This window comes from Hylobates moloch, unplaced genomic scaffold (assembly GCF_009828535.3).
Source record: "Hylobates moloch isolate HMO894 unplaced genomic scaffold, HMol_V3 SCAFFOLD_6, whole genome shotgun sequence".
Taxonomy (NCBI): domain Eukaryota; kingdom Metazoa; phylum Chordata; class Mammalia; order Primates; family Hylobatidae; genus Hylobates; species Hylobates moloch.
Window position 1 is genome coordinate 112,188,855 of NW_026652281.1, and position 27,727 is coordinate 112,216,581.

A 27,727-nucleotide genomic window follows, 5' to 3' on the forward strand; every position below is an offset into this window, starting at 1 on the left:
GTGTAGAGAGCAGGTGGCCTTAGGTAAGACAGCCGCCTTCCTCCCATGTTTTATAGAATCAGCCTTTACTCTCGGCATTTTTGTGTTTCTCTGGACCTCTCGGAGTGTTGAGTGCTGTGATTATAATGTCTCCCTCTGTTGTGGGCAAAACTCCACTGCTGGGCCCTTTGGGGCCAGGCAATCTGTGCTGAGGCTTCTTCTTGAGGGCTCACTGGGTGCCAGGCAGCCATGGCGCCAGGCCACTGAGTGGACGAGGATGCGGAGGCTCTGACAGAGTGCCAGACAACCTTAGTTCTCTCACGTTCCTAAAACCAGAACAAGAATGGCAAACCAGGCTGGAGATTTTCTGTCAAGCGTGATGTGACCATGAGGGACTGGGGTGAATTTTCCCTCTGAGCCTGAGTGCTGTGAGCCTCCCATGCTGAATTTCGTGTGCTCTGCTGGGCCTCCCTCCCTTGGTGGGTGTGTTCCTCCTTGTCCTCTTCTCTGGGGTGGAGACATGTGCCTGTCTTCACCGTGCCCAAGGTTCGTCCAGGGTTGGGAGAGGCTGCGCTGAGCCTCAGTTGGACTTCATGTGCTGCCTGTCCTTAATGGTGGCCGCCTCACCCAGGAGTCCAGGTTCAGAAGGGGTCAGGATGAAGTTGTGACAAGGCTGAAGCTTCCTTCCAGGACCAGAGTCAGGCCACTGCCTGGGGCCCATCCTGGAGGGTCTCCATGTCTCTGTGCAGCTCGGCTCTCACGTCTTTATCACTGCTCTCTCATTATGCTTTCCTCTCTAGAAAAATGCTGACTGTAGAAGTTTCAGTGAGCTGGTGGAGAACTTTAAGAAGACCTTGCGCCACACTGACCCCATGGTCTTGGATGATTTTGGCACTAGCCTACCCTTCATTGATATCTACTTTTCCACTCTGGACTACCAGGACACAACTGTCCACAAGTCAGTTCCAGCCCCAGCCTTCCCTGGTCCCTAGGGCTTCCTCGAGGTCGGGCTGTGTCAGGTGCCCTGGGAGAGTGAGGGGGATGATGACTGAAATGCTGATGGGCAGTGGGTGGGTGGAACATGGCTTTCTTGGGGTTACAGGATTCCGTGTATACACAGGGGCTGGGCTGCTGTGTGGACAGGCCATGGCTGGGGGGAATCTGCCCCTCCTGCCCCTCCCCAACCCACCTTGACCTGTATGTAAATACCAGCTCCTTACAGTCTCCAGGCCTCTCCTCACTAACCCCTTTTCAGAGTGCAGAGGAAAGACCCCTGGGTGGCCTCAGCTTCTGGCCTGGTTGTGCCACTACCTTCCTGTGTGGCCTTGGGCAATTCTCTGCCCCTTTCCCATCTGTCACATGAGGGGCTGCTGGGCTGATTCAATGAAAACGGTATATGTGAAGCTCTGAGCGTGGCCTGGCCCAGGGCTTGTACTCAGTGTGAGTCAGCTGGGGTTATGAGCAGCCATTACTGAGCAGGAAGGATGTAAAAACCTGGCTGTGGGCATCAGGAGCTACGGTGGGCTGTGGGCACTAGGGAGCTACAGTGGGCTCTTCAGCGAGGACAGATATAATTAGCCTGGCTTCTCAATGAAAGCCGCTTGGAGGGCTTTAGAGATGGGAGAAACCAAAAAGGAAGGCATTGTTGGGGAATGTCCACTTTTGGCCCAACAGGGGGTCAGTCACTTTCTGGGCACCTCCACACAGTTACTTCTCTCAGGACCTAATAATTTATTTCCAACCTGACACATGAAGTAAAATCCTTTGCTCCAGGGGCCCCAGGCAGAGTGGCAGATCCAGGATTCTAACCCAGCCTGATCTGGCTCTGAAGTCCTTGCTCTTATTTGACCCTACACCTGTGCAGGTGCAAACGTGTGGTCAGTGGGGCTAGGGGGTCCTGGAGCCTGCCCCTGACCTCAGATCTCATCTCCTCCTGCTCCATTTTTCAGGCTTCAAGAGCTGTACTATGAGATCGTGCATGTGCTGAGCCTAATGCTGGAAGACTTGCCCCAGGAGAAGCCCCAGTCCTTGGAAAAGGTGGATGAGAAGTAGCTGGGCATGGGGGCGCCCATGTGCGGAGAGCCTTGCAGACTATGACAGGTCCCTATAAACACAGGCTTTCTGAGTTGTCCTCTCCAGAGTCACTGTGATTATGGCGTTTCCCCACCTTTTAGAGTTGGGCCTGGATAGGTGCTCATGAAGGGTGATTCCCCAGAGCCAACCCCCCATCCCCCACCACAGGACATGCAGACCTAGGGAATGGGGAGAGGGAAGCTCAAGACTTGTCCTGGCCAGAGGCCACATCCAGGGCCCATGCTGGCTCTAGGCTCCCTGGACCTAGCAGCAAGGACCTGGGGAAGCTGCCTGAGGACCACAGACCAAGAGGGCCTCCAGCTACCCCCCAAAGCACATGGTCCCCTTGAGCTGGTGTGGCCCTGTTGATCTGGGTGCGGGTGTTCTCATACTGACAGAGTCACATCTCTCTCTGTGGACCCACTGCTGCAGAGACCCCTCTTTGGAAGGCTACTCTGATTTCCCCTAGGCTCACCCCAAGGGGTGCTGCTAAGACTGGCAGGATTCTGTTGTGTGGGCCTGGAGCTCAATCTGGGGGAGTAGCCTGCTGGCAATGCCAGGGCACCTTGCACAGAGCCCGGGGTGGGTGGCATCATCAGCACTGTGGGCTGCTGCCTCATATGGTTAGGTAGGACCCTTCACTTAAAAGGTGGCATTTTCTCTGTCATTCCTAGCCAAATGACTACTAGGGCCATCAAGGTCCTGGCACCACCCTGGCTTAGCCATGATGGAGCCATCTGAAGGCCCCAGCAGGGCAGCGCAGCACAGGTGACACTCCTTGCTTCAGACTGGCCAGCCCAGAGGCCTGGCAGTGTCCACTCTACATCATTGCTGGAGAGTATGCCCAAGGCCTGTCACCTTGGCAGTGCCACCTCACATAGAGGGGGAGGTGTGTTGTGGGACTGGCACCTATAGCTGAGTGCAGAAAGGCCCCATACCCACACTGGGGATTCAGGTTAGCAGAAAATGCATGGGATAGAGTGGAGAGTGGCTACACAAAGAATCAGGCCTGGGTAGTGGCACCCCTGAAGCCATAGGACAGGGGCCATAGGAACCTGTCCTCCTGGTTTCATCTATACACCCGACTGCTATCTACTGAGCTATGCTGGGTGCTGGGGCTTCTATGATGAGAAACCCATGGTCCCTCCCTGGCCCTCTTGGTGCTCACAGTTGTGTAGGGAAGACAGTCATCCAGCCACTGAGGAAGTGACAATCATTGAATTCAGGGTGGGGGGACTGCATAGAGAGAATCAGGGCCACATTGAGCATCATGAAAACAGTGTGGAAGAAGGATGGCTTTTCAGGGTGAGACCTGTTGAGGTGCTGTGGGGGAATCTTCTGAGGTCAGGAAATACAGCCTGGCCACTTCTGGCATGGAGAGAGCTTTGTGTCCATGCCCTGAAGCTGGGCTGGAGTAGATAGGGTGTTTGTGCCCCTCATGACAGGGGGAGTTGCTCTGGGTCTGACATGTCCAGGGATGATGCCAGGCTTGGGGCTTCCAGGGATGCTGTCATGGGTGCAGCCCCGTTAGCAGGGCAGGCAGGTCCCAGGCAATGGCTCCAGTTCAGGGCCGGGGCAAAGCAGACATTGCCAGCTGCTCACACAGGGTGTGCCAACACAGCTATGGGAACGCTAAAACATATCCAGCTACTCTCGTCAGGAATCCTGGGAATTGCTCTAGGCATCTGAGAGTGAAAAAAAGATTTAAAAATTGGCCTCAGTGGGGCAAGGTAGAAAGTGCCATGGTTTTGGAGCAGGGAGACCTGTGTTTCCTGATAGGGAGACCTTGGGTAAAGTGTCTGGTCTTTCAAGCCTCACCTATTTCCTGTGAGAAATGTGATGATAAAACTGACCAGGTACAAGGATCAAATCTCTGTAAGGTGTGAGAAAAGAGGTAGTCAACTCATGGTTCACCTTTACCCACTGTCAGCCCTGCACCTCTGCTGGGGGCACCTGTAGTGGGCTGTGCTGGTCAGGGGCTGAGAGGGATGAGGCCAGCTTGACGCTGGTGGTGGTGGGGAAAGTATGGAGCTGAGAGCAGGATGCAGAGGTCAGGAACTGCACAGGGGTATGAATGGGTCCTGGGATGGAGCTGGTTCAGAATAGGCAGATGGCACGTCAGATCTGGAAGGCCTGGGTCCCATGCCTAGGAAGGCAGACTTTGGGCACAGCCACCAGGGTGTGGTGTGGGAGGGTGCATTAGTCCAGCCTCCAGTCCACTGGCGGCTGGGCAATTTAAAAGAAAAGAGGTTTATTTGGCTCATAGTTCTGCAGGCTGTCCAGGAGGCATGGCACCAGCACCTGCTTCTAGTGAGGCCTCAAGAGGCTTCTACTCATGGTGGAAGGCAAAGCAGAGCCCGTGTGTGTCATGTGGTGAGAGAAGGGGCAAGAGAGAGGGGAGGAGGGCTGCCAGACTCTTTTAAACAACCAGCTCCCAAGTGAACTAACAGAGTGAGCTCTCACTCGTCAAGAAGTAGGGGCACCAAGCTGTTCACGAGGGAGCCGCCCCCATGATCCAACACCTTCCACTAGTCTCCACCTCCAACATTGGGAATCACATTTCAACATGAGATTTGGAGGGGGCACACATCCAAATTGTATCAAAAGGCAAGCTGACTTTAAGGGTACAAGAAGAAGGCTTTCAGAAAGCAGAGAGCTGGTGGGGGCAGAGGTGACGTGCACAGGGCCGGCCCAGCACTGCTGGCAGAGCAAGCTGATGGATATTTGGCACAAAGTCCCAAAGCAGCATTTCTGTTTGGCTCTATTCGCCTGCAGAGCAAACACGGCAGATTGGAATTCCCACATGGGCTCTCACCAACTCAAACAGGCTTGGCCAAGACCTTTAATTGATTTACTTGGGGCAGAAGTGGCTCTGCTTACCCAAGCCTGGCTGTGGAAAGCAGGACCCTCCTCACCCTCCCCCAACCCTGGGATCTAGTAGGGTTGACCCTGAATGGCTCCTTTATCTCCAGCCTGCCAGTCTAATGGTTTGAGGGCCACAGTGGGATACAGGGGACTTGGGCCCGAGTCGCCTCCTGGTCATGCCCAAGCCCTCCCCCAGTTCTTGTGGGACGGATCTGGAATTCAAGGCTGGAGGTGTTTGGAAGGTGGCCGGATTTTCTTTTTTTAAAACTGCTTTCTGATTCCACCAGCAGGAAGCAGGCTCTGTATTGTGGAGATCGAGGCAGTGATTGAGAATGTGAATGCCCCTGTCCATTGCAACAGCCCCTAGAAATCTGATACTGAGACTCTGGAGACTGTGCCCCTTGAGGCTTTCTTCAAATGCTTTAGGAAACCTCCTAGAGCAAACTGGCCTTCAACAGGTCAGGTCTGGCTCTCTGGGCATCTCTGCCTGGGTCAGGCTTTGTCCCTGGCCCCAGATGGATCTGCTGTGTTGTCCTACAGGCCCTCAAGAGAGACGATGGTTCTGAATTCCTGATGAGGCTACTCAGAAAGGAGAGGTGGTTGTTCTGATTATAGTCACAGGGGTTGGAAAGAGGGGAAGGAGATAAATGTGATGGTGCAAAATCTATCAACACACGGGCATCCCCACTCTACCCCATACTGTGCTACAAAGAATTTTGTCTGTGCTTGGTCAGCCACAGGCTACACCTGCCCCAAGTTCTATGTTTGACTTTACTGTAGGCTTTGTGTGATGTGGCATTAGGAGAATGGTGGAGAGCCAGGCCTGCAGAGCTGGAGGGAAAGGGGAGTATTTTTGCTTTCTCAGCCAGCTCCTCCATTCTCCTCCATGCTGGTCAATCAGGGTAATGGGCAAAACAGAGGGAAAGTTAAAAGACCAGCGAGGCTGGATGAAAACACAACAGGGAGCCGGGAAAATGGAGGGAAGAAGGAAGCAAAATCTGAGGGCTGCGAGTCTGGGAATTGTGGACAGCAGCTATGATATAGCTGGTTGGTATGCCCTGGAGATAGGACAAAGGAGGGGGTTAAGGTTAAGTGTCCTTGTGGGTTAACAGTGGGATCCCTATGGGTGTTCTTTGAGAGAGGCAAATGATGATTGGAATTATCTTAAAATTATTTTTGGTTGCTCTACCTTTTAAAAATGAAGCCATGGATAGATTAGACCATGTGGAGTCTGGGTTATATTCAGGTTATATAAAAGATCACCCTGCATAACAGAGACCTATTGGGTTAACAGTGGGAAATTCTAAGAGGGCTTTCCATGGACTGAGCCCTTAGCTGGGATCAGGGGCCTCCAGGTGAAGCATACCAGAGGGTGGTGGCACCAGGTATGACTGTCTTCTTGCAAGATGAAACTAAAGTATCAGAAGGGAAGTGTGGAAGAAACCAGAAGGTGATGAAGAGCCTGTTTCAAAACTCTTGGGAAACTGCAGAGTGACTGGGACCTGTGTGAACTGGTGATGGGACCGTGGTGGTGTTCTCACAGCAGCAGAACCTCGCTGCCCTCCAACTTGGCATTTGGGGACCACTGCCCCTGACTTTCTCTCTCTCCAGTGCTACTTCAATGCCTGGGATCAGGGCCTGAGATAAAAAGAACCCTTCAAAACTTGACGTTGGAGCTGGGCGTGGTGGCTCACACCTGTAATCCCAGCTGCTCAGGAGGCTGAGCCGGGAGGAGTTTGGGGCCAGGAGTTTGAGACCAGCCAGGGCAACATAGTGAGACCCCGTCTCTAAAATGTAAAAAAAGAAAAAGAAAAAAGAAAACTTGATGCTGGCCCAGAGAAGGAGGGATCCAAACAGAGGTCAGGCCAGACTTCAACGGCACAGCCTGTTCTCCTTACTGACTGTGGAAATACTGCCCTCTGTTTTGCCAGTATTTCTGTTTATAAGATTTTTTCACATGTATGACTTCAGTCACATAACGACACTTATTCCCATTAAACGGGTGGCAAAACTAAGGTTCAAAGAGGTGATGTAACCTACCCAAGGTTGTACAACTAAGGGGGAAGAACCAGGATTCACAACCAAGTGTATCTGGCTCTTTAGTCACTGCTATGGTGCCACACAACAATCTTTCAAGAAATTGTTGTCCCCTTTTATAGGCAGGCAAGCCAGCACTCAGACTCACTGGGCCAAGGTCATCATTAAGGGCAGAGTCAGTATTTGAACACAGGCCCCTCTGCTCTACTGCCTCATAGCAACCTTGTTCTTTCTTACTGAAGCAGCTATTTTTTCAACTTTAAGAACCAAGCCACAATTCCCTTCTGAGAGGGGCCTGACTCTGAGAGGGGGGCGGTGGTTGCACAGACGGGTCTCAGTTGGCCAGTGAGTTCACTGGCACCTTCTCACTGCTTGGTCCAGGCTCTGAAGTCTGCTGGCCCTGGGAGCCCTGGGAGCCGGGAGATTGGGAGGACGGCAGGAAGCAATCAGTGTGTGCAGAAAGGGTGGTGACTGCGGCGTCTAATCAGGAAATTACAGCCTGGGCAGAGAGAGAGGTTTGGCTTGACATTGCCTTTCCCTGAGCTTCAGTACAGCAGGCCCACATGGAGGCTTGGCTGCAGATGGGATGTGCTGAGCAGGCGTGAGCAGGTCACAGCAGGCAGGATGCACCAGCCTGGTCGGTGTCCAGATGCCCACAAGGCTGGCCCTCTAGGGTAGCCACTTGCAGGCAGTTTCCTCTGCTTGCTCTTGCACCCACTCATAACTCGATCAGCAGGAGTGGCAGCTGTGGGCACCTGGAAGGGGTGCCTTGAGAGACTCTTGGGTGGGGTTTTTTATCTGACCCTTGAAAAGGCAAGTGGAAAAGGAGAGAAAACATTATCAGGTGGGAAAAGCTAGCTGCAGAACTATACATATGTGACACCATCTGCATTAAAATGAAAAAGAAAAGGGAGAAATAAATAAAATACCACACATAAAGTGGCAGTGAGAGGTTTTGTTTTTTTCTCTTTTAGGTGGCAAAGATGATAGACAAAACCTAGGATCGGGCCGGGCGCGGTGGCTCACGCCTGTAATCCCAGCACTTTGGGAGGCCGAGGTGGGCGGATCACGAGGTCAGGAGTTCAAGACCAGCCTGGCCAATATGGTGAAACCCCATCCCCACTAAAAAAAAAGTACAAAAATTAGCTGGGCATGGTGGCACGTGCCTGTAGTCCCAGCTACTCGGGAGGCTGAGGCAGAAGAATTGCTTGAACTCGGGAGGTGGAGGTTGCAGTGCACCAAGATTGCACCACTATACTCCAGCCTGGGCAACAGAGCGAGACTCTGTCTCAAAGAACAAAAACAAACAAACAAAGAACCTAGGATAGGCCTGGGTGTGGAGAATGGACACCCTTGTCCACTTTTGGCAATGCAAGTAAGTGTGGCCTTCTCATAAGGCAATGTGGATTAGATTTTATGTGTGTTTCTAGGACCCAATCATTCTACTTCTTGAAATTATCCCAAGGAGCTAAATAAATGTCAAATGCACAGAGACGCATGGATAAGGATGTTTACTGTGGCTTATTATAATAGGAATATAAGGAATCACCTAAATGCTCATTGGTGAGGAACTGGCTATATTATTATGAATCCATATTTGTGGCCATTAAAAGTAATGATTTCTTGATAAGATGTTCTTGATATTTTATTGAGTGAAAAACGTGGCTTTCTAGAGCAGCATGGGATCTGGCATCCTTTATGTAACAGTGAGTGAGCATATAGAATGTATGAGCACATAGACATGTATGTCTGATGAAGGACGTCTGCAAGGATAATCATAAAAATATTCATAGTGGTTTGGGGGATCTCGACTTTTGTCCTCACACTTTTTCGAACTTTTTGAATTTTAAGAATGAGTGTGTATTTTATGATCAGGAAAAACAACAGTTTTTACCTTGAAAACATTGTATGTGTGTCCCCGTGGTAGGTGGAAGGGCATTCTCTGCAGAAGGAACCAAATACACAAAGGAAAGATGGCAGGAGCTCAGTGAGGGTTAAGGAAGTGCCGAGAAGTCAGTGTGGCTGCAGCCTGTGCTGTGGGGTGAGGGGTGGGGGGACTGGAGGCTAGGGCAGTAGACTGGAGCCAGATCCTGAGGGTCTTACATGCTCAGCGGGGCAGTTTGGCCTTTAAGGGATGGGAATCGTGGTAAGCAAAGCAGTGACCTGGCCGGATTTCATTCCCACTGCCTCTGAAGGTGGCTGTATCCCCCTCACTTGGCATCTAAGGCTCCTCTATTCTCTCTATTCTGTCTCTCCTTCCTCTTCCCATGCCTCCCAGGGATCCTCTTTGCCTGGCTCAGTCTCACCTCTACTCCTGCATACCCATCCCAGTTCTGCCTGTCTTTTAAGGCTGAGTATCAGGCTCCCTCTAACAGGAAGCTTTCCCAGATTGCTCCCATTGGCCTTGATTTCTCCTTTCTCATGCTCTCACCCTTGACCTTTTGTATCCTACCTTGTATCAGACCTTAATTCCTCTACCCGTAGATATTTCTTTTCCTAGCACGAGCTGGGGAGGGCTGTGGACTGCAGGGTCATCCTTGACACCTGGATGCCAGTGATCAGCCTGCCTGAGATATGCCAGCTTTAGAATCCTGATGGAGGGAGGGAGGGGGAGGGCCGCAAAGAGACCCAGCAGTTATTTTATGCCTATCTGTCATAGGCACAGTGCCAAACACCATATATAACTTTTCACATTTTCCCCACTTTACAGATGAGGAAACAAATTCAGAGAAGTTCTGTAGCAGTGAATGAGTGGTGGTGCTGTGAGTTAAACCCAGGCTCTGCCTAACTCCAAAGTTCGTACTCTTAACCTCCATGATCTTGTCTCTGGCCCTCAGTTCCCCACCATACCCGGAGGTAGGCTGGGCTGGGTGGGCTGAGGCAGGGCCTTCCTAGGCCTTGCTGGCCAGAGCAGGAGGCTGGTGAAAGCCCAGGACTTAAGGGACTTCAGAGAGGGACATGGTTCCCTCTCACCCAAGGGGGAGCTCTTGACCTGCTGGAGGATCCGAGGCAGTGTAGCATCCCTGCTGGGGGCTTGGAAGTGCCACTACCCTCAAGGAAGCAAAGCAAGAGGCTTCCCTGGGGAACCTGTCTGGAGGGGAGGGAGGCTGGACATGTTGATCAAGAAAGAGCATCTTCACTCAGAAATCCTCTAGTAATACGAGGTCAGTGAGATGAAAATGAGTAATTTTGTGCCTCTGAAGCAACAACCCACTTGATAGCAATATTTAGTGATCACATCCAGGGTCTTTTCAAACCCTGATAGGAAATCCTGAGAGGTAGGCAGGTGGGGCCAATGCCTGCTGGACAGAGGATTACTGGGGCTCTGTGAAGTGAGGTCATGCCCTGGGAAGAGCCCAGCTCACGGGCTAGGATTTGGGCTCCTGGACTCCCCAAGGGGATCGTGCCCTCCTCCAGGCCCCTCCACCAGCCTGGGCTCAGTGGATATCCCTGCCTGGAGGGGCTAGGTGAGTCTCTGTGAGCCTGGGGGGCTGGGTGGGCTTCAGTAGCTCCACTGTGGGCTCTGGACTGTGGGAGAGTTGAGAGGCCTTGGTGGAGTTAATGCCAAGCTTGGGAGAAGCCAGGGGTTCACCATGAATTGTGTGTGCCTGTACTCATTCCGGCCTTGGTGACACAATAGGAATGCCAGCTTGGAGGATGGAGGAAGGATCCTTGGCCACACTGTGCCTGGGGTGGGGTCTTTTGTGTAAGGGTATCCTTTATTGAGTTGCATTTACCCAGAGGGAGAGAGGTTGTGTGTGTGTGTGTGTGTGTGTGTGTGTGTGCCTGTGTGGGCATGTGTGTGCACGAAGAGGCTGGAGTCTGGGTGGGGATGAACATCCATCCCAGTGTGTCCTGGAAAGTTCCCAGATAGGCCACAGGAGGGAACAGTTTGGGGAAACCCTTGCTGGGCCCCGCCACAGCCTGGCAGGCAGTGAAGTGGCCAGCCACTTTGTGGCTACAATGTCTTAAAGAGTTTGCCAAGCACTTTCTGTGAAGTCATTGGGATGTTAAACCCTTGGTTCAATTAAATGGGTTAATAAGCATTGTCTGATTTTGATGAAGAATAATAATATAATGTGATAATAGCAATAATGGTGCTATTAGCTGCGATTATCACACATGCTGCGCTGTCCCAGGCATGGAGGGGGGTGCAGCTCACATTCCCGCATGCTCAGGCCGCGTTTTCCACTCATAAAACCCCATTCTTCAAAGCCTTTCCAGCCCAACTCCCGATATCCATTTTCAGGACAAATTACCAACACTTAAAAAAAATTGGTTCATTTTGCGTGAAAGCCAAGTTCAAATTACTGTTACTTTCCCCTTTATGTTGGAAACTTAAAAAAGGGTAGGGGTGGGAGCTGAGGGGGACACAGGGGACAGATAGAGGAGACGAGGCAGAGGAGGGGGAAAGAGGGAGAATGGTGTACGGATGAAGAAGAAAAAAGCGAGCCTTCTTGTTACAGTAAAAATGTATTTCTGGAATGATGTTTCAGTTTACTCAGGCAGAAAAATTAGAAATGGTGTGCTTATTAAACAGGCTAAGTAAGCATGACTATTTTTAGTAGTGTAGTAAAACCTTGGTAATTTGGACCTCTTTAATAAAGATTCCATGATCGTGCTGGCTGGCAAGCACACAGTGTGTGTGTGTGTGTGTGTGTGTGTGTGTGTGTGTTTATGTGTGTGTGTGTTTATGTGTGTGTTGTGTGTGTGTTAGGGCAAGGTAGGGGTGCAGATCGGTTGCTGAGTTGGAGGCTGGGGAGAGGGGAGGGTGCAAGAAGGGACGGAAGGAAAAGGGAAGGACTCCCTCTCAGGAGAACCTGCTTCAAACACTGAACTCTTTTGCTTAGTAATCAAAGATCATTACAAATTCTTCTCACTGAACACTCTTATTGGCACCTACTAGGATGACATCTGTTCAAAGAAGAATGTATCTGAAAACAAAAATTTCATTCCTATAAAAATCTGTAAAGGTTTACTTGATAGCTGTCATACTGGCCTCCCTCAAATGAGGCTGCATCCCAGGTAGGTGATGACTGGCACCTCAGTGGGAGGACAGGGGCAGTGGGCAGAAGGCTATTCCCTGTCCTGTGGGTCACAGGGTTTTGTATTTTTAAAATAATCATTATTTTATTTCATCATTGCAAAACTGATACATTGTCAGTGCAAAAAGACCTTGAAAGGGACAAATTTAAAAAATGCTCATTTCCCTCCTGTCAGAGGTAGCTGTTATTAACACTTTGTACATATCCATAAATTTCTCTGTGCATGTATAAGAACAAAAATGGCACTGTGCTTAAGACTGTTTTGTTACTTGCCTTGTTTAGCTTTTTTGACAGAGAAGCTCGGTTAAAAAAAAGGGCAATAGTGAATCTATATTTAATTTTATGCCAAACTTAACAAAGAAAAGTCATCCATCCCGGGTTGCTCTTTCCTGGCCACATAGTAGACGCTCGATAAAGGAAGTGTCCTAAATGGGGGGTCCCACTGCTGTGCTGCATAGAAAGATGAAGAGTCAGGATGAGGGCCATGCAAGGGGTCAGCTATTGTTGGGGCCTCCAAGGGGCTGCTGGTTGAAGAGGATCCTAAGGAAAGGTTTGCCAAACAGTGAACACAGCCCCTGGGAGTCCTGGGAACAAGCCTCTAAATGCCTCTCTGGGTAATGAAGGGCATAAACACAGATATACTTTTTGAATAAAATTGAGGTAAAAATATACATAACATAAAATTTACCACTTTAACCTTTTAAGCTGTACAATTCAGTGGCATTAAGCACATTCACATTGTTATGCAACCATCACCACCATCCATCTCCAGAGCTTTTTCATCCTTCCTGAGACTCTGTACCCATTAAACAGTAGCTCCCCTTTCCCCATCCCTCAGCCCTTGGCAGCCACCATTCTATTTTCTGTCTATGAATTCACCTCTTCTAGGAACTTCATGTAAGTGTAATCACAATCTTTGTTCTTTCGTGACTGGCTTATTTCACTTATCACAATGTATTCAAGGTTCATCCATGTTGTAGTTGTGTCAGAATTTCCTTTTTAAGGCTGAATAATATTCCACCATATGTATACACCACATTTTGTTTGTCCATTCATCTGCTGGTGGGCACTGGGGTCGCTACCACTTTTTGGCTATTGTGATAAACATATTTTAGCTACTGCTGTGAACATGGGTATGCAAATATCTCTCTGAGCCTCTGCTTTCATTTATTTTTGAGTATATACCCAGAAGAGAACTTACTGATCATATGGTAATTCCATGTTTAATTTTTTGAGGAATCATCATACTGTTATTTTTTTGTTGTTGCTGTTTGTTTGTTTTTGACAGACTCTCACTCTGTTGCCCAGGCTGGAGTGCAGTGGCACGATCTTGGCTCATTGCAACCTCCGACTCCTGGGTTCAAGCGATTCTCCTGCCTCAGCCTCCTGAGTAGCTGGGACTACAGGCATGTGCCACCATGCCCAGCTAATTTTTTCGTATTTTTAATAGAGACGGGGTTTCACCATGTTAGTCAGGCTGGTCTCAAACTCCTGACCTCAAATGATCTGCCCACCCTGGCCTCCCAAAGTGCTGGGATTACAGGCATGAGCCACTACACCCGGCCCATCGTACTGTTTTCTGTAGTGGCTATTCCATTTTACATTCCCAAAAGCAATGCACAAGGGTCCCAATTTCTCTGCATCCTTGCCAACATTTGTTATTTTCTTTTTTGATAATAGTCATCCTGATGGGTGTGAGGCAGTATCTCATTGTGGTTTTGATTTACATTTTCCTAATAACTAGCAACGTTGAACATCTTTTCATGTACTTATTGGTCATTTGTATATCTTGTTTGGAGAAATGTCTATTCAAGCCCTTTGCCCATTTTTGAATTTGTTTTTTTTTGTTGTTCAGAAACACTTTTAAAAGCAGTGCCAAGAGCTGCCTGTGCTGAAAAGGAGTAAGCGAGTGAGTGGCAGAAGGAAAGACGCAAGAGAGAGGACACAAAGGAGTGCAGAGAGGGAGAAAGGGTCAAGATATGTTTTGTGGAATGTGGGGGTGAGGGACGGCCTTCCCTCAATTCCTTTTTTTTTTTTGAGATGGCGTCTCGCACTGTCGCCAAGGCTGGAGTGCAGTGGCGCTATCTTGGCTCACTGCAAGCTCCGCATCCCGGGTTCACGCCATTCTCCTGCCTCAGCCTCCTGAGTAGCTGGGACTACAGGCATCTGCCACCACACCCGGCTAATATTTTTTTTTTTTGTATTTTTAGTAGAGACGGAGTTTCACCGTGTTAGCCAGAATGGTCTCGATCTCCTGACCTCGTGATCCGCCTGCCTCAGCCTCCTAAAGTGCCTCAATTCTTTTATTCAACAAGTATTTATTGAGCATCTACTATGTGCAGACACTTCTGAGGGGTTGCTGTCCACACCTGTTTGACTCAGTTCACCATGCTGGCTCTCTGACTACACTGATCCTGTTCAGCTGCCAGGGCCAGCCTCCGGGAGGCAGTGCTTATAGTCACAGCACATAGACTCTGCAATTAGGCTAGGGATTGAGTCCCTAAAGTGGTGTGGTGCAGCTTAGGACAGGTAACATGACCTCTCTGAGCTCCCCATTTCCCATTTATAAAATGAAGCTAATAAGAGAAATGAAACATGTCAAGTGCAGTGGGGGACAGCACAGAGTGAGACATGTGCCTCAGTCAGCCACAGCAGCTTTCATCCCCTGTGAGGGCCAGCCTGCCCTCTGCCTCCTCCCTGCTCCACAAGCAGCTTCCTGCACCCTGACCTGCTCCTCAGCAGTGGTCTGATTCATGGAATTGCAGCCCCTCCAGCCAGGGTGCCAGTGGCCGTGTCTCCTGAGTGCTCTGCAGCTGCTTGACAGGTAGAGGTAGACACCTACCCAGCCAGTCAGGAGGCAGGACCCAGGAACCTGCAAAAGCATCGTGGGAGTGTGAAGAGTGGGGTTCCCCTGATGGGAGAGGCAAGGAGGCAGGGACCAGCAGGGGCTGGGGGGTGGCCTCGGGGTTGGGGGGGGTCTGCCCATCTCGGAAACAGGAAGCTTGTAGTCCAGACTGACGTGGGAGCTTGGATTTCCTGATTGAGAATTCAGGGCCTTTTCTTCACCAAAAAAGCTGCTCTGTGCCTCTGCCTGCCCCTACCCCAGGGCTTCCTCTGTCCCTGATACCTGTGCCCTTTGCTGCTGTCACATAGCCCGGAGCTTAGGAGAGCAAATCCTAGGGCCTGGGGCCTTTTCTGTCTCAGTCCTGGAGCCCAGCTGAGTCTAGCTTCTTGAAGAGAATTCTAATTTTTTATTTCCTTTCCCTCCTGAATACAAATGTGATTCATGTAAGGGTAATGTACAGCACGGTGGGTGCGAGCGCAGGCTCTGGTCAGAGGGTCTGAGTTCAGGTGCTGCCTCTGCCCCTCATTAGCTGCCTGTGCCATGTTGGGCAAGTTACTGATTCCCTTTGAGCTTCAGTTTCTTCCTGTGAAAAATAAGGGTAACAAATCCCTACCTCATGAAGTTGCTCTGAGGAGCTTGCTGGGGCCTGGTGCTCAGGAAGAGCCTGCTGTTAGCTACTCATAACATGATATGCAAACAAAAACAAGTGTCCAGGCATCCTTGCCCCATGGTGCCCGGTGCCCCCAGAAGAGCATGCTGGGGTGAGTACCCCTGCTTCGCCCCCCCGCCCCGCGTCCTGTCCCTGCTCATCTCTTAGGGTATTGACTGGGCTCTGCCTCTCCCCAGAGGCCAGGTAGGTGGCAGGAATTGGGCCTGGTTCCTCTCCCAGGGCCTGGCCCACAAAAGATTGGTGGGGAGATTGTACCACAGGACAATAGGCTGGGTGATCGAGGGCCCAGAATCTAGGATAGTTCCTGGGGTGGGGTGGGGGTGTGGCCAGGAGGACTGTCAATCATGACTCATATTCAGGACACCCTGCAGAGGTGGGGACGGAAAGCTGAGCTGGGAAAACCCCAAATGACATCTAAAGTGACCTGTTGAGAAATTTTGACAGGGAAGTCCTATTAATGCAGAAAGCAGGGAATAGGACCTCAAGAGGAGAGCCAGGGCATTTCACTTTAATAAAAGAATAACAATACCAGCCTCACAGGGCTGTGTGCAGGTAAAGGGGCTGATGAATGAGGAGTGTACACTTAGCTTGGGGCTCGGGGCCTTGTGTAGGTTCAGTCAGCACTGGAGCTTGGTACTGAACATAGGGATGGAGCCGCCTCCCCAGAAGGGCCTCGCCTGACCACCTTGTTTAAAGCAAGACCCCCTTTACTCTCACAGCACCCTGTTGTTTTTCTTCAGCCTAGGTTGTAATTACACACGTCTGTTTACTTGTCCAGCAGAGCGGGGGCTGTGTCTGTTTCCACTGCTCCATCCTAGCACTGAGAGCAGGGGCACAGACAATGTTGAATGAATGGCGGTCTCCTCCCCCAATCTTCTTCAGGCAGAGCTGGCTAGGAATTCTGCCTTTTTTTTTTTTTTTTTCCCAGAGGATTGGGCTTTCAGGGCCCACTACAGTCCCTAGCCCCCTTCAGAGATGACCCTGCAGCCGGAGCAGCGGGGAAGGTCTGCATGCTGTAGTCTCTGCCAGGCACAGAATAGCTGGGTGGGAACAGCTGAGAGGGGCCTGGGGCTGGGTCTTTCACTCACCTGCTTGGCACAGTCCTTGATGGATGATGGGGTCATTCTGGGACTACTTCTGCCCTTCAACCCGTCTGCAGCTGTTTGGCCTGTGGCCCCACAGCCACACTGCATCTCCACCTGAGCCCTGTGTGGCTCCCCTCGTACCTGGTGCTAGACCTGACTTTCAGGAGAGGCTTCCTTTTTGCTCTTCACTTTTCTCCAGCCCGCCTCCTTCTAGGTCTCCCCTGACTCCTGCCCTCAGCTGAGACCAGGGCCCTCTGGCCTTGGCAGATGTGTGAGGCTGAGGGAGGCCCTCTGAGTCCAGATGTGGTTGTGTTTATGTTCCCAGAGAGTGAGGGGTCGGAGCTCTGGACTGGAGCCGCTGGGGGAGGGGTGGTGTGGCTCCAACTCCCTGCCCTATTCCACCCCCACCCCCACTAGCCTGTGTATCTGGCCCTGTCCATCTCAGAGCTCCACACTCCAGGTCCCATAGCATCAGGCTGACCATCCTCCAGGGAGGACCTCTCTTCATTCCTCATCTGAAGGTGAGAAAACCAGTGGAAAGATGCCTGGCTTTGGAATTAAAAAATCTACTGGCTCAGTGTGACCTTGGCCCAGCTACAGAGCCTTGGTTCCATCTGTAAAATAGGGACAACACTCCTGACCTCAAAGGCTGTGTTGACCTGGCTTGAGAATGTGTGCACAAGGCTCTCCAGCTGTCAGCTCGTGACTAAGCCTGTGGCTGTGCCCTACTCCTAGCTAGGGCTTGCCTGGGTCCAGGACAGTGCCAACCCCCATCATAAGGTGATTCTAAAGCAGAATATCAACCCCTCCTTTCTCCCCCACTGCAGCTGCAAACATTTTGTTTTGCCATTAGAAATGACTTACTTAAGGGAAGCAGAATTTTACAGGCAGTTTACAGGCTGGTCTTGTTCAGTAGTTTCCAAAAGCCAGGGGAGGGCGGAGGCGGTCAGCAGTCCCCACAAGTTGGGATGGATCGGAAGTGAGAAGTGAATCCTGTGTGACGGACACTTTCTCCTGCACAGCCGCACGCCCCGGGCATTAGGGAGAAAGGCAGCGGGAGGCCCTCGCTAGACTCTGATAGATCCAGCCCCCTCAGTCCTCCTGGAATAGCCTGGCCCTGGCTCCGAGGAGAGAAGAGGGGCTGTTGCTGGGCCCACAGAAGAAAAGGCAACCCCAGGCATAAAGAGGCTCTCAGCAGCCCCTGCCTGAATGCTCCGGGCAGGCAAGGGTCCCATAGCACCCTGGGGCCTCGAGGGTCACCTCAGACCTGGCCTGGGAAGAACCCGTAGAGTCCCACAGCCGCGGAGGGAGGGGGTTCTCGCTAAGGCGTCCCGCGGACAACGCCGAGAGGCGCAGCTTAGCGGGTGCGCACCGGACGGGCTCGCAACGCAGGACGGTGCCCTCATGGGAGCTGAGCAGGTCAAGAATGGTGGTGGGGGAGCGGGGTAGGGAGACCTCGGCGGGGGCTGCTTCGGCGCTCCCCTCCTACCCAAGGGGCCCGGTTCCCTTACTACCCACAGTTCCCTTTCTATCCGCCTCCCTCCTCAGCCCAATGAAGCAGTCGGGGCTCAGCAGTGCTTAGCACGCTCGGACTATGGTTTTAATAGACATACATGGACAAGTCGATATAGACAGATTTATAATTCTATACAGTCAGTCCAACATACACAGGGACGCTGTAAACAGGGGCGCGGGCCAGAGAGTGGGTGTGCAAATTGGGCGCAGGGCCCTGGGGCCGCGCCCCTTGCTCTACCGGCTCGACTCTTGCACGGCGGGCGGTGAGGAGGGGGCTGTTCACCCGGACAGAGGGCCACCTCCTAGCCCGGGAGCAGAGCAGAGGGCCTGGGCCTGCGGCTAAGCTCAAGGCTGGGGTGTTCTGAGACGGACCTCCCCCTCCTCCCGCCAGATCCGCACTGCCCGTTGCCGCTCCGCGGCCTTAATATAGGGATCCGGGGCGCAGGGCCAGCGAGGCTCTACCAGGCGCGCCGGGGCCTTGTGTGGCTCCACCGAGTGCCCGATCCTGGGCTGGGGGCACCGTCACCCCAAACCTAACGCCCGCCCCAACGCGGATCCGACTTGAGCTAAGGCGCTCTCGGCCGGGCCCAGCTCAGAGAGTAACTTGGTTTGTATGGGGTCGGGAAATCCCAGGCAAGTCCAGGCCCCGCACATCCAGTCCGCAGGCCTGGCCGCTCAGTCCGGATCCAGCGCGGCGGGGACGCGGGCTACGAGGGCGTCCTCCCCGGGCCGCTGGGCCTCGGCCCTCGCCTACCGCGCCGCGTCCCCTCCACGGAGTGGGCCTCCGGGGCCCGTGGGAACACACACACACCACCCGCGCCATACCGAGGGAAATTGCAACTCATCCATTTTTTCGCGGCACTTTTCTCCGACTTTTTTTTTTTTTTTTTTTTTTTTGCCTCGGCCCTCGCCTACCGCGCCGCGTCCCCTCCACGGAGTGGGCCCCCGGGGCCCGGGGGAACACCCCCCCCCCCCCCCCCCCATCCCGGGGGAAATTGCACCCCCCCCTTTTTTTCGCGGCCTTTTTCCCCCTTTTTTTTTTTTTTTTTTTTTTTTTGTCTTTTTGGAGGGCAGAGTGGGGTCCAGAAAAGCAAACACAAAACCAACCCGGAGTGGGAAGTGGGAGGAGGGGGCTGCGCAGGTGTGAGGTCCGCGGCGCGGTGAGCTGGGGCTTGCGAGCCGGGGCCCGTGTGCGTCCTCCGCGCCCGCACCCTTCCCCGCGCCGGCAGCCAGCCCGCGTGGTGCGGCGGGGCGGTCAGCTGTTGTACTGGCATGCGTTGAGGCCCGAGGCGGGGCCCTGCAGACCGCCGTAGCCGAACGAAGAGTGCTGTTTGGACTTGAGCCGCAGGCTGGCTAGGCTCGAGTTGCACGTGTCCCGGTAGACGCTGTAGGGCGAGGCGGGAGTGCCATACGGGCAGCCGCCCGGCGACATGGCCGAGTTGAGTGAGGAGCCGGTGAGGTTGTTGATGTTGTTGAGGCCCGAGTTGGGCATGCCAGGTACGGCGCCTGGGCCCATGCTGGACGGCATGGTCATGGAGGAGATGGAGCTGGGTGCCGAGAACATGGACTGCGACGACAGCGGGCTCATGGAGTTGAAGAAGGTGAAGCTCTTGGTGGAGAGCGGCGCTGGCGCCAGGCTCTTGGCGGCCCAGTTGTTGTAGGAGTAGCCGGCGGCGTACACGTCCTCGTAGGGCTGCACTAGGCCGCTGAACTGCGGCACGTAGCCACCTTTGCACAGGTCCAGCTGTTGGTTACGCTCGCGCTTACGCCACTTGGCTCGCCGATTCTTGAACCAGACCTGGGGGAGGGGATGGGAGAAGGGTCAGGGCCGCTGTGGACCGGGAGGGACCCCACCCCCTTCCCCACAGCCCGGAGCCCTCCGTCGGCCCGCTGCCCTCCGAACGTTGTTTCTCTCCTTCGACCGATATTTCCGCTCCTGCATTCCCTCCACAATGGTTCCTTTCCTGTCCCCAGAAAATACTATTTTCTTTTTCCGATCTGTATCCTCTCCCCCAAATTATATCCGTTTTCTTCTCCGAATACGGATTCTCGTTTAACAGGTACTCGTTTTCTTTCTTCCTCTCAACCAGTTCACCTCTGCCTTCTCCCCCAAACGGGTTCGCTCTATCTACTAAATATTTCAGTCTTTTTATTCTCCCTCAAATACAAAAGGTATTTTTCCTCCCTGAGACATAGGACTTTCCAACTCCCCCAATTCTTCGATCTATTTCATCGCTCAGTTTGTTATCATCTTTATCGGCAATATTTGATGTTTTCTTTTCGGCTCCAAATGTTTATTTTCGTTCAGTCCACCCCTGTCTGAACCTCTTTCTTCTCCCTCAGTCTGTTTTCTTGTTTATCCCCCATTTTTGATCCTTTTGAATCGTCCTCAAATATTAGGCTTTTGAATCCTTTCCAAATATCTGACCTGCACTGTTCCCGTTAAACAGTTGATTCTTTTTCTCAAATGCCTGATCTTTTTGCTTCCTATTTAATTTCTTTCCTGCCGCCTAAATATATGCCAAATATGTTTCTCTACAAATATTTATTTTCTATTCCTACTAGTTTCTTCTAATCTTCCTGCCCTTCCTTTTCTCCCCCCAAATTTGGTAAGAACCTCCTAGTCCTCCCTCATCCTTACCTATCTGCCCACCGCATGCCCTCTGCCCTCTCGGATTTTCCTCCAGTTCTGAGTGGAGTTTCCTGAGCTAGTTTGCCAGATCCCTGCTTCTCAGCTTTCCCTAGTCCCCAGCACTGACACTACTTGATTCCACCCCCACCCACCCCTACCACCATAAACCTGGGCAGGATTAGTGAGTTCAGGATTACTGAGTGCTGTGTCTTCACTCCAAGTCCCACTGGGCTGGCCAGCCTGCCTAGGGAGGGGTGAGGGCTGGGCTTCTGGTAAGGAGTCTGTGGGCCAGGTGGGATTTTGGTCGACTTGGGAGGTGTTCCCAATATCTGATTAAATATTTGCACCCCCAGGGAAGAAATGATTCTCTTGCTAACCTGGCAGGAAAGCCTTGCTTTTACTGGAAACCAAACGGGTGAGAAGAGGGAGAATGCAGGCTGGTCTTGGGTCTGAGATGGCATATCCTAAAAGGGACTGGGAAGGACATTTGGCTCCCGGAGCCACCCCCCACCTCACCTGACGGGAGACCTTCCGGAAAGGGTAGAAGGCAAAGGGTCCTACTGATGGCTGGGGAGGGTGGAGAATATCTTGAGCTTTTAGAGAATCTGCTTGTGAGATGGGACCACTGCTCCAGGAAGTTTTGAGAGCCCCAAACCCAGGCACCTTTCAGGCTTCTCCGAGGCAGCCAGACAGGACCTGTCTTTCCCTTTCGTTTTCGGGGTAAGGCCAGCAGCTCCCGAGGTCCCCAGCGGCAGGGAATCCACTGCCCAGTCTCCGGCCCAGGGTATCCTGCTAACATCTGAGTGGGTCCTGGGCCCCATAGGGCACGGGGGAGTCCCCTGGGGGCACAGGTCTTTGGGCTGGGGTTGCCTTAGTCCGAGGATCAGGTAGGATGAGGGTCAGAGGGGTTGAAGGTCCGAGGCGCCTGGAGGCCTGCCAGACGCTAGGTGGGCCAGGGCCTAAGGTGGGGATCTCCGGTGGAGGGAGGGAACAGGTCTGAATGGTGGGAGAGTGAAGGTCTGCTTGTGGGTCTAAGCTTTGGAGGGCTGCGGCAGAGGCGGCCCGGGAGCCCTCTGCGCGGGTGCCCTTAGGCGCGCACCCCTTGCTCACCCGCACGCGCGGCTCGGTGAGGTTGGTCCACACGGCGATCTCTTCCCTCATGCTCATGTCGGGGTAGCGGTTCCTCTGGAACGTGGCCTCTAGCTCTTGCAACTGCTGGCTTGTGAAGTGCGTACGTTGCCGCCGCTGCTTCTTCTTCTTGGCTGGGTCGTCTGCGCCGCCGCAGCCCGTGCCTCCCGCACCACTGTCCTCAGGCCCCTTGGGTTCCCCGCCTCGCTCCTTCTCTGCAGTAGGCAGGACGGGGAGCGGGTCACGGTTGCACCCCGTCCCGGCTCCACCGAAGCGCTCGCCACCAGCGCTGGCGGGCTTCCCTTCCTCCCTCCCTCTCTCCCTCCAGGCTCCCTGGGAACTGTCCCCACTGGAAAGCGCCCGCCGGGTGCTGGTCGTCAGTAGGCACCTCTAGTCTGGTGTGCCGCGGAGAAGAGCCCAAGAATCGGAGCTCGAGCCGCAGGCCTGGGTTCCTGGCTGGGCAGGGCCTGCACCTTTAGCTCAGCTCAGATTCTGGCCCTGCTGCTGATGTTCCCAGCAAATGTATGCTTTTTGTTTGTTTGTTTGTTTGTTTTGCGAGCTCTTAGGGGGTCTAAATCTGAGGGGGTCTCTGCTTTTCTGAACTAGGATCAGATCTTTCCAGCCTAAAGCCCCTCCACTTTCTTCTCCTCAGGGGTGTATGGGAGCCCTACTGGGCAGGCACAACACAGCCGGATTCTCGGCCTTGCTTCCAGGCTTCCAGTCCCAAAGCCTAGAAAACCCCACCAACTGCAACCCAGACAGACAGACTCTGTCTAGGTGACCTCGGGCTTTAGTCTTTCTCTCTTTGAAGCTACACAAAACACACGCAGTCATAGAAACATCGATACATAAAGAAAAAGAGTTTAAAAACAAAACACAGAAGCCCAGAAAAGCTCACAGCTCTATGCCTAAAGACACAGAAAGGGCCACAAATTCTCAAAATCAGACAGGAAGAAACACAGAGCAAATGTAAATTAAGAAGCCAGAAAGCTCCGTACAAACACACCCCTAACTAAATACAGAGCTGTAAGTGTATAAACTCCAGGTTGACAGAAGCATTTATTTCTCTGGGATTTAAAAAAATAATGTACCCTTGTAGATAGATTTTTAACTCCTTCCCAATAAGGCCCTTGTAGAGATAATTTTTAAATCTCAGAGAAACAAATTATAGTTAGATAATTTAAATTCCCCAAATAACACCACTGTAAATGGATTTTGAGAAAATTCCGGAGAAACGCGCCATTTTGGATTGACTTTTTAAAATCTCCGGAAGAATAATGTTGCATGTAGATATTTTAAATTCCAGACCTGCACTTCGTACATTAATTCTTTCAAAATCGAAAGATACAGTTAAAATTGTTAATTCATCCTCACAGATTTGGTTCAAAAAATCAATCTACGATTATATATCTAAGTTTTAAAAATAAAACCCACCAAAGACCGCACTTGAAACTTTTGAAAACAAAAGTATAGTTCAGCGTCGATTGTGTTTTAACCAAGCAAACAACCTCTCAGAAAAATCACTTAGGGATGCAAAAGAGAAACAAACAGATAATAAGAAAGTGGAGAGAAACACTCAGCTGTGTATTAAGAAATGAACGCAGAAGAGGCGCCCACACTGGGGAGCTCGGAGCCCCTCGGGAACCCGGCCGGCTGCGCTGGGCAGCCGATTCGCTGCCCCACTGCCCGCGCCGGCCTCCCGCGGGCCCAGTTCGCTGCTGAAAAAAAGCTCCAGCTCTGACAAAAAAGGCAGCGCGGAGGGAGACGCGCAGGAGCCGCGGCGGGGGCCAGGGCCAGGGCCAGGGCCAGGGCCAGGGCCAGGGCCAGGGCCAGGGCCGGGCTGCTCCGGGCTTCGGCCGCGCACGTGGGCCGGATCCCTTGATCCGGGTTCGGGCTGGCCTTGCTGGGAGTGCGGCCGCGCCTGTTGGCCCGCTGGCCCTCACCGTCCTCTGTGTCTCCCTTCTACTTGATGACCCCTCTCCCCGCGTTTACCCTTCCCGCCCGCCCCTTCTCTTCGGCCTCTTTCATTCTGTCGCCTACTGTCACGGTGTTAGCCTCCCTCTCTGTCTCTCTGAGCGCGTTCTTTCGCCCGTCACCCCTATTCCTTTCTCGGTCTGCTCCTCTCCCTTCGTCCGAGCCTCTCCTTAGCGCCCAGTTGCGCAAATCAAATTTTTCCCCGTTCTATTTACTCCTGATCAAGAGGGGCTGTCAGTCCAACCCTCCAGCTGTAGGCTCGTGCATCTGCCAGTCTCTTGGCGCGTGGGGACCGCGTGGAAGTGCTTTCGCGTGTGCGTAAGTTTCCGCGTTCACCGTCAGGTCGAGAACGGGAAAAAGAAAGCTCCTGACGCTTCTGGGGCGGAGAGGGAGCTTGGTTGCACGGCGCGGGCGTCAGGCCCTGCTCCCACCTCCCCGTGCTCCGCGCCCGGGTAGGCTCCGTGCGCGCCGCGCGGGGAACGGCGCTTACCTGGCAGCTCCGTGTCAGACGACTCGCTGGCGGAGTTCTCGAGCGGCTCGCGGGGGTCGGCGGGCCGGGCCAGGTGGAAGGCGGGCCCCATGTCATGGGGTGGCGGCGGCGGCGGCCGGAGCCCCTCCGGCAGCCGCTCCAGGCTCATGCCCCCCTTGAAGGCGTCCATGGAGGTGGGGACCGCGGCGGGCGCTCCAGGGGCCGGGGCTGGGCGCGCCCCGCCGCCCTGGCTGCGACCTGCGGGGACAAGAGCGCAGCGCCTAAGCGGCTGCCCTCCAGGGCTGCCGGCGCCCGCAGCGACGCCGTACCCGCCCCATGGACCGCCCGGGGCTGCGGGGCCGGGCGGGCAGAGGCGGCGGCAGCTTCTCGCGACCCGGCGCCTGGCTCAGTGCTCCGCGCTGCGCTCCTGCCGCTCGGGCCTCAGCAGCCCGGCCGGCCCCGGCTCCGGCTCCGGCTCGCGATCCGGGGCCGGTTTCTAAGGCTCCGGACGGCGCCGGCAGAGTCTGTCTTAAAGCGACAGCGCGCACAGCCAGGTTCCAGCAGTCCCTGCGCCAGGGGTGCTGGGTGGGGTGGGCCTGGGTGGGAGGGGGCTGGGGAGGGAGCTAGCGAGCGAGGGAGCGCGGGCGGAATCCAGCCCCAAGCCGCCCGCGCCGCCGCGCCCTCTCTGCCGCCCTCCCTCCCTCCCTGCCTCGCCCGCACCCTCCCCCTCCGCAGCCACCTTCCCGCCGCCTCCCCGCCCCCCGCGGCCTCGCCGCGCCTCTCCCTCCTTCCCCGGTGACACACCGAGTTCTCCCTCGGCCTCACAAAAGAAACGCATCTGGCCTGCAAGTCCCGGGCGGCTCGTGCCCACCTCAGGCCTCAAATGACTTGTTTCGCCTAGAATCAACTCCCGTCTCGGCCGCCTCGAAGTCCCCAGCCCTGGCGAGAACAGCCCAGGATGAGTGAATGTTTGCCGAACAGGATCGCACCGAGCGGGCGCCTTCGAGCCAGCGCCGGGGCTGGGGCAGAGCCCGGGGCCCGTTCCGGCAGCTCCCAGCCGTGTCCTCGTCGAGGGGCCGCCTGCCCCTCCTTCTCCAGCCTCTTCTCCCGGGAGCTCAGCCCGGCTGAGTGACAGCAGCCTGCGCTCTAATGGGCCCCCGGATGCTGCCTCCTAATTAGCTTGGACCTTCTCCCCTAAGGCTGCTTCTCAGGCCTCCCTCTCTGCACCACAGTCAATTTTCCGGGATTGGGATAGAAATGATGGCTTCTAATCAGACGAAACGTTTCTGCTGGCTCTAGGCGTTTCAAGAATGCAGAAGGAAGACCCCAGGATCCCAGCCAGACCCCACAGCCTCTTGTACCTCTCCCCTTGTTTTACACCTTACGCCTTGGCCAAATGGGCCAGGCCTGGCCTTGGCAGGCATGGGGTTGGCCTTGGCAGCCTTTACCCTCCTTCAGGGTAGCTTTGTCCCAGCCTGGGGCCTGCGTCCTGGCTTCCCAGGGCTTCAGGCACAGGCCTGGTAAGCCAGGTGACTGCTGTCTCCCAACCCTGGGCCAGCAGCCCAGGAAGCCCTCAGTCTTCCAGCTTCTCTCCCACGCAGTGGTAGCTGAGCTGCAGCTCCAATGGGCCTTCACTGGGCACAGGCAAAGACATTACTCTCCCACTCCCAAGAGTGATTCCCTCCTTGAGTCCTTGCACGTAGGTGAAGTTTGTCGAAGGATTTTGCTCAACAATTGTTAGCTGGCCCTGAGACCTCAGCATCTTGAGCAAACAGGCCACAGCTGGGGCGGCAAGGCGCCGCCCTGACCTGCTCCTCTGGCCATAGGCGGACCCCAGACTGCCCTCTGCCCCTCACCTGTGACCAGCTCCACCAGACACAGCAACCCAAGGGAGCTGCACCAGGGAGATTGTCTGCCTGGGAAAGAAGCAGGAAGGTGTCCAGTGTCCTCACCCCAAAACCCAGTGCCTCCTCAACTCCCGCGTGGGTGGCACTGACTGCACAGGTATCGGCGTCTGGGGCACTCTGCAGGTTCTGCCTTTGAGTCCTCGCCTTACCCCTTCCCATCACAGGGAGACACCCAGGGTCAGCTGAGCTCCTCGTGGGGGCTGCTGGGGCCAGGGTCAGGCATGCAGGGTGGAACCAGGCCTGCCTTCCATTCCCTCCACCTTAGTCCAAAGCACCCCCGCCCCCATCCCCATCCCCATCCCCATCCCCATCCCCATGCCCATCCCCATCCCCCGCTCTGGGCCGTGGAGAGACAGCACAGCTCCTTAGGGCCTGGTCCTTTCTCACTGTGGGTCTGTGACCATAGGATGCAGGGTCTGAGGCCAGAGGGAGGACACTTCTCAGGAGTTTGGGTTGGGGAGGCTCAGTGACTCCTGCCTTCTTCCAAGCTGAGATCTCCCTCCATGAAATGAGTCTTGGCCACGGGGAAGGGAACATGGGGAAGCACAGTTGCCCAGCATTTGCCCTCAGCCCCACCTTTGCCATGTTTCTTGGCCACCTTTGCCACGAGTCTCCTGCAGTAGAAGATCCCTCCTTTCAAGGAGATATTCAGGTGCTGCAGCATGCTAGGGAGTGTCCCTTCACACACCATTCTCTTTTTAGCTGTCTTACCCCATAGAACAGCCTGAATGGCGACAGCATGGGGGCACGCACACACACCCACATCCTGTACATCCATGTGGAGATGCTGTACACACTCATGTATTCACTGCACTGTGGAAGTGCTGAGTTTAGGCACATATGTGCTACTTGGCATGAATGCGGGCTGGCAGGGGATAGGAGGTGTGTTCTAACCCTGCCACATGTCAGGCCAAGGTGGGAAGCACAGTGCATCTCTGGGCAGAGACTTAGAAATGAATGGTCTGTCTGTGGGCCTCTAGAGGAGGTTGGGACTCACAGCCGTCTCACTTCCCAGAGGGACCAAAGTGACTCTTTGGGCCATCCCCCAATGGGGACTGTTCTGTGAGCAGCACTCACTGCTTAGTCTGAGGGGCCCGTATCCTCACTGTTAGTGCATTTAATGCAGTTATTGAGCACCTGCTGTGTGCCCCTCTGGGCCCAAACCTCTGGCAGGGCTCCAGGCAGGCACAATAGTCCCTTTATTTGGTGATCTTGATGCCTGCTATGTAGATGGAAAAGCCCTCTGACCGTTTCAGGTGAAGCCCCATATCCTCAGGGGACCTGAGACCCAAAGAGGGGCTGGGGCTAGTGGGACTTGCTGGCAGAGTCTGTTCTGCTGGGCCTGGGCAGCACTGAGTGATCAAGGAGTGAGGAGGCAATTGATTGTGAGGAGGCTGTGGCCTGATCTTGGGCGTTGGCTGGGGAAGGGACCTGGACATGCTCTCTGTTCTTCCCTAGCTACTCACTGGCCATTGTCCCAGTCAAGATAGGGGCTTCTTGCAC

The 27,727-nt window shown here is 53.9% G+C and overlaps 2 protein-coding genes across 2 annotated transcripts in view; one reads left to right on the forward strand and one right to left on the reverse strand.

Moving 5' to 3' along the window:
- Window positions 1-2,104, forward strand: part of CATSPER3 (cation channel sperm associated 3) — a 51,061-nt gene extending 48,957 nt beyond the window's left edge. Inside the window, exons 7-8 of the mRNA XM_032157951.2 lie at window positions 780-937; window positions 1,929-2,104. Of these exons, the coding sequence (XP_032013842.1) occupies window positions 780-937; window positions 1,929-2,031 (261 nt within the window). The 3' untranslated portion in view covers window positions 2,032-2,104. The remainder of the gene's footprint in view (window positions 1-779; window positions 938-1,928) is intronic.
- Window positions 2,105-19,369: 17,265 nt separating this feature from the next.
- Window positions 19,370-24,507, reverse strand: PITX1 (paired like homeodomain 1). Its single transcript, XM_032157952.2, has 3 exons — window positions 24,339-24,507; window positions 21,857-22,089; window positions 19,370-19,912 (listed from the first exon to the last, which is right to left on the reverse strand). The coding sequence occupies exons 1-3, from the start codon at window positions 24,505-24,507 to the stop codon at window positions 19,370-19,372; spliced, it is 945 nt and encodes a 314-aa protein (XP_032013843.1).
- Window positions 24,508-27,727: the final 3,220 nt, after the last annotated feature.